Source organism: Priapulus caudatus, unplaced genomic scaffold (genome assembly GCF_000485595.1).
Source record: "Priapulus caudatus unplaced genomic scaffold, Priapulus_caudatus-5.0.1 Scaffold390, whole genome shotgun sequence".
Lineage (NCBI taxonomy): Eukaryota > Metazoa > Priapulida > Priapulimorpha > Priapulimorphida > Priapulidae > Priapulus > Priapulus caudatus.
Window position 1 is genome coordinate 104,499 of NW_014577451.1, and position 6,637 is coordinate 111,135.

The 6,637-nt window shown below is 44.5% G+C and overlaps 1 protein-coding gene across 1 annotated transcript in view; it reads left to right on the forward strand.

The window, feature by feature from the left end:
* LOC106809839 (spectrin beta chain-like) overlaps window positions 1-6,637 on the forward strand; it is a gene marked incomplete at its 3' end in the record, with an annotated part of 127,714 nt that overhangs the window by 102,448 nt on the left and 18,629 nt on the right. The window contains 8 exon segments of the mRNA XM_014813065.1: window positions 2,498-2,686; window positions 3,012-3,316; window positions 3,773-3,863; window positions 4,119-4,271; window positions 4,760-4,951; window positions 5,265-5,348; window positions 5,756-5,874; window positions 6,463-6,577. Of these exon segments, the coding sequence (XP_014668551.1) occupies window positions 2,498-2,686; window positions 3,012-3,316; window positions 3,773-3,863; window positions 4,119-4,271; window positions 4,760-4,951; window positions 5,265-5,348; window positions 5,756-5,874; window positions 6,463-6,577 (1,248 nt within the window).

The following is a 6,637-nucleotide window of genomic DNA, read 5'->3' on the forward strand; positions in this document are numbered from 1 at the left end:
TGTTCGCGATACAACATACAAAACGAAAATCATCAGCAAATTTTGCGCAAATTACTGATTTTTACTGGTTCTCCTACATTGCTGTAGTTAATTTTAGAAAAATGTATGACATAACCGTAAACACCGAACATAGGTAACTATTTATGATCCCCAAATACAGGTACGAAAATCAAAACAGTTGTCATGGGAACCATGTATAGCCTAAACCTCTATTAACAAGCACTCACTCAAGGAAAACCCCAAATGTTCTGACGAGACAGGTTGTCTTGTATATATAGGAACTCCCATCAATATTAACTGCGGACTCAAGCCAATTTTTTTTATCAGCATTTTGTTTAAATGTAACAATCGGATTAAATTCTATAATATATAAAATGTAGTATAATGTAAAGCTCCTTCAAGCCTTTTACAGATTAGCCGTTCTGTTCTTATAGAGGTGTTCCGCCTGTGAACACATGCTTGACTCTACCTCTTTGATTCTTGTTCGATGCGTGGTTCTGTTGGCCGGCCTATCTCCGCCCTCGACGGCCTGATGCCTTCTGCAGCTTCTTCATTCTTGTCCTGCTGGCTGGTCACCTTCCCCTAGGCGGCTCCTCCACCATCTTCGCTTCGACCGCGATCCACGCGATTGTTCTACAGATTACACAAACGAACGGATATTTCAGCAGTTACTGCACGCAGGCACGCCACGCTACGACACGCACCACACGCACGCTACGCACGCACGCCACGCACGCACACACACCACATTCACTTGTTTTATATTAGGCTAACCATTTCCAACACGACGTTAAGCAATATTCGGTATATATTTTTTTGCAAAGGACGACACTTGACGGTTAATCGATTAACAAGATGATGCTAGGACAATCCATGCTAGATAGGTTACGTAACCTCAGCATAGTCTCTGTGAGTTGTGCATAGAGCAAAGCATCCTTGGAAGCTTGTTTTTCTTCTCTCAGAGAGCTCCTTCACTCTGCCCTCCTGCCAACATCACCAGCAGTGTTACTCTACAACAGTCTCACAGAGACTCCGAAACGTATGGCCAGCAGGCTACAGCCGTGATTTTGCACGGTCAGTTTTTGAAACTGCACGGCCCCAAATTTTTTTTTAAACCTTTAAATTTAAAAATTTTGTAATTAATTTTTCAGGGGAGGCCCCGTACCCCCCCCCCCCCTGGAGGCCCCTCTCATAGCCTGCCCCCCCCGTGAACGGACCTACGGCGGCCGGTTGGCTTGACGATACAAAAAATTGCCACTCCCAAATATTTTTTCGGCACCTCCCACAATACATCATTTGTGGCTTAATAACCCTGTTCCGACCGTGGCAGGATAGATGGACAGCCACCAGCAACATTACCCTACTATAACCTCACAGAAACTCATGGGTGGCCAGCAAGCGTAAGATGACAGTGTAGGCAGATGTAGAGGCAGATGCAGATGTAAGCACTAGCACTCGTGCCAGACCTGATCAAACCGCATGGAACTATCTAGTGAAATCACAGTTCGCTTTCCCCATCAATGATTCTTGGGCTCAATCGGCAGAGCATCAGCGCCATAATACAAATTTATTGTTTGTTTGCCTCACCCGACCGACCCACCAAAATAGGGGCCTGGGCTCAAAAATTTTTTATTCTTTCTTACAAATTGAATCACTGTACATTATATAAATCGTTTAGGCACTACATTATAAGTTACCAGCAAAACAAAAACATTCAACATAAAAGGTTTATCTCCACACAAGCACACCCGCAGCATGCTAGACACCATGCCTGGAATTTGTAAAATAGACCCCCCTCAAAAAAAGCCTTACCTACCTACCCAAACTTTTTTTAATTGTGGCCTAGGGCTGACCTACCTGCTTTTTGGCTTTACCGGCACGGGTCTTGTTTTACAAAGCAAGGCTATTGCTTCACTCCAACACCTGACTGTTAGCGATGGAGGGAATTGCGTTAGTTACTATAGCCGACTTCGACCAATACTTTAATTAAGAAAAATTTAGCCCGTAGGACGGTTTTCAACTGTACACGTGGTGTTGCCGAACAGTACTACGTGGGTGTGCAAACACGTCAGTAGCTGTGGACGCTTTCCAACAGTACACGCTGTGTGCGAAACACTGCGTATTTAGCTGTTCGCGACGCGTTCAACACTACACGTTGTGTTCGAACACTACAGCGTGGTGAAGGAACACGCTATTAGCTCGTTGGACCGTTCAACACTACAACACTGTGTTTTCGAACAACTACCACGTGTGTTGCAAACACGCTATTAGCTGTTGGACGCGTTCAACAGTACACGTTGTATGCGAACACTACTCACGGTGTGTTTTGAACACGCGATTAGCTGTCAATACGTGACCACGATCGACGCTCAGCGCACCCACTAGCGGAACCTTCCTGACGACCTGGGAGAACGGCCGGCGCCGCAGCGTGCTTCTGTGCGTGCAGCTCCTGGCAGTTTCCGTGCAGGGCCTTCACCTTGTCGTCCTGCGTCTGCAGAAGGTTCTCAAACGCGACGTGACGCTTCAGCAGTCCCTCGACTTCCTGCACCGTCGTAGGGATCTCCGCCGAGCTCAGATACGCCTGCGGGGCAGACAGACGACAGACGATGTGTCAGCGAAAACATCTAGTAGACGTCTAAGCAGGAATCTAGCCGTCAGCCGCGGAGCTCAGATACGCCTGCGCGGGGCAAGAACAGACCGACAACGAATGTGAGGAAAACACGCAGACATTCTAAGCAGGAATCTAACCGTCAGGAGCTCAGATAGCCTGCGGGGCAGACAGACGCACAACGATGTGAGTGAAACACAGCGACATCTAAGCAGGAATCTACCGATCAGGAGTTCAGATACGCCTGCGGGGCAGACGACAACATGTGAGGAAAACACACAGCAGACATCTAAGGCAGCGAATCTACCGTCAGGAGCTTCAGAATACGCCTGGCTCCGGGGCAGACAGGACGACGATGTGAGGAAACACAGCAGACGTTAAGCAGGAACTCTTACCGTTTCAGGAGCTCAAGCATACGCCTGCCAGGGTAGACGACAACGATTGTGAGGAAAACAGCAGCAGACGTCTAAGCAGGAGATCTACCGCTCAGGAGCTTCAGATACGCCTGCGGCGGCAGACAGATGACAACGGTATGTGTATGGGAAAAAACACAGCGACGTCTAAGCAGGAAAGTACCGTCAGAAGCTCAGATAGCCTGCGGGACAGGACAGACGACAACGATGAGGAAAAACACATGCAGACGTCTAAGCAGGAATCTACCGTCCAGGGGAGCTCAGATATCGGCCTGCGGGAAGGGCGCCGGGGACCGTGCGCCCGCGCGCCAGTCACCGGCGGGCCGCGCCTAAGCGGAGCGGTAATGTTGCTGGTGCTGTCATCTATCTTGCTGCCACACTGAGTTTCTGTGAGGTTATAGTAGGGTAACGTTGCTGGTGCTGTCATCTATCTTGCTGCCACACTGAGTTTCTGTGAGGTTATAGTAGGGTAATGTTGCTGGTGCTGTCATCTATCTTGCTGCCTCACCGAGTTTCTGTGAGGTTATAGTAAGGGTGACGCTGCTGGTGCTGTCAGCTATCTTGCTGGAATTGGTACGGAGGCCTCCCCTGGAAAATTCATTACAAATTTTAAATTTTAAAGTTTAAAAAAAATTTTGGCCGTGCAGTTTCAAAACTGACCGTGCAAATCACGGCTGCACGGCTCGCAGGCTAATACGTTTCGGAGTCTCTGTGAGACTGTTGTAGAGTAACACTGTTGGTGATGTTGCAGGAGGGGCAGAGTGAAGGAGCTCTCTGATGAGAAGAAAAACAAGCTTCAGGATGCTTTGCTCTATGCACAACTCAACAGAGACTATGCTGAGGTACGTAAGCCTATCTAGCATGAAGCCTACCATCAATCTTTTAATCGATTAACCGTCAAAGTGTTGTCCTTCCAAAAATATAACCGAATAATCTTAACGTCGTGTTGGAAATGGTTAGCCTATTATAAACAAGTGGAATGTGTGTGTGTGTGCGTGCGTGCGTGCGTGCGTGCATGCGTGCCTGCGAGCATGCTTGCGTGCATGCCTTGTGCAGTAACTGCTGTAAAAATATCCCGTTCGTTTGTGTAACTGTAGACATCGGCGTGGATCGCGTCGAAGCAGAAGATGGTGGAGGAGCCGTTAGGTGAGGTGACCAGCCTGCAGGACAAGATGAAGAAGCTGCAGAAACATCAGGCCGTCGAGGCGGAGATAGCCGCCAACGAACCACGCATCGACAAGATCAAAGAGGTAGAGTCAAGCATGTGTCATCAGCGAAGACACCTCTATAGAACAGACGCTTATCTGTAAAGGCTTGAGGACTTTACATTTATACATTTTATATATTTATACAATTATAGATTTTTATCACATTTAAAACAAAATCTGATAAAAAAAAATTTGGCTTGAGTCGCAGTTATTTGATGGGAGTGCCTATAATACAGACAACTGTCTCGTCAGAACATTTGGGGTTTTCCTTGACTGATGCTTGTATACAGGTTAGGCTATACATGGTTGCCATGACAACTGTTTGATTTTCGTACTCTGTATTTGGTGATCATAATATAGTTACCTATTTTAGTGTTTAAGGTTATGTCAATCATTTTTACTAAAATTAACTACAGGCACGTAGGAAAACCAGTAAAAATCCAGTAATTGCCAATTTGCTAATGATTTTCGTTTGTAGTTGTATCGTGACATGGCAAAATCTATCATTCGATTGCTTCGATTCGTTGTAGGCTGGTGAGACACTGGTTGCCAAGAAACATCCAGAGTCGGAAAAGGTGAAGACGCAGACGAACAACCTGCTCGGACAGTGGCGCGACCTGCGGGAGTCGGCAGACAACCGCGCTAAAGTCCTCGAGGAAGCGAGAGACATCCTAGAGTTCAACAGCCAGGTGGAGAAGGTTGAGGCGTGGATGCGCGATAAGGTGCGTGAGTTATTGTAATTAATTAATTAGTAATTAATAATATGTAAATGTAGCCTTTTTTAATCCGAGTAGCATGGCAGTTGACAGCATTGTATTGATTGATTGCCTAAGTACGCTTACTGTTTTAGGTGTGACACTGTCTTGCAAGGACAATGTCGCCACGATATTTGAATCGTATCAGCTAAGCTAAGCTATCAGCAGTGGGCATGCATTAATATGTATCAGTTTTTGGAAATAATAAACATGTGGACCTCCATGATTTTATGTTTTATGTTGTTTATGTTATATGTTTATCTGTTGTTGTCGTGCGCAGACGGTGATGATTCAGGCAGGAGACACGGGGCGGGATTACGAACACTGCCTGGAATTGCAGAAAAAGTTGGATGACAAGGACTCTGTAAGTGTCTCCATGTAGGAGAGGGTATATAGCAGGCATTGTAGGGAATCGCATCATGAAAATCCCGGCTGAACATAGATTTATGCAGCTGATTGTAATTTTTTCTTGACAAGAATTTTGATTTTAACTGTAATTTAGTAGTTTTTTTTTAGCACTGCATTATAATTCGTTACAATTGAGGAGTACTGACTTTTTGGCAGTCAGTATTACTAGGAATATATCTTTCTAGTATTATGTCGCTACCTACCTATACGCAGTTGCCTAAATTTGGCAACATTGTATTTTTGCAGCTTTAGTCATTTCAAATAATTAATTTTTTATAATTTATATAATTAATATATTATTTATATAATTAATATCAATATATAATTTTATATTTACACGCCGCCCTTGGTGTCTATTCGCAGGCCGTGCATGTTAATGCTGACACGATAAAGGCAGTTAACAAGCTGGGAGACAGGCTGGTGCACCAAGGCCGCTCGGACACGCGTGAGGTGCAGGCCAAGCAGCAGCAGCTTAACAACAAGTAAGTAACATGCTGCAACTATAGTTCAGTTAAATATAGAGTTAATTATGCTTAGTACTTCTTGTGGCGTTATGTGTACCCAGTTATTGGTGTGTTATGTAGATATATATCAGGAGTTAATGAAGACAAAATGAGATGTTTGTCTTCATGAACTCCTGATATATATGTATATATTATTATGTATTTATTTATTTATTTAATTATTTATTTATATACCTAAGCCTTCTTGTGACAATGGCATTCTCTCAGTGACTATGCAACAATGAGAACAAATTGTTTGTGATTACATTAATTTTAATATTTAGATAGGAACATGCTGATAACAAGGTATCATCTACCCTTCCGTCTGTATCGTAAAATGCTTTGTCTTTTGTGGTAAAGTTTTTAGGTAGTTAGTAGTCCTAATACTGTTGGCAGCTACTGTTCAGTAATTTATGATCTTCTCGATTTAATTTCTTTATCAGGTCATGTTGACTTCGAACAGATTAGCAGCAGTAGAATGTGCTCTAACACGTAGAAAATACTTCAATAGTGGCTTTTGTTGTTTGGATGCCATGTATTTTGACAGCATGGTTTTTGTTGCTGCAGATGGGATGCCTTGCAGGGAGCGTTGGAATCACACAAGGCACAGCTTGCTGGTGCGCTAGAGGTCCACGCATTCATTCGTGATTGCAACGAAGTGAAATACAGAATTAATGAAAAGGTGCAGGGCGCAACATTATTACCTCCGCCAAGGGGTTGGCAGGAGGTTATGTTTTCACCA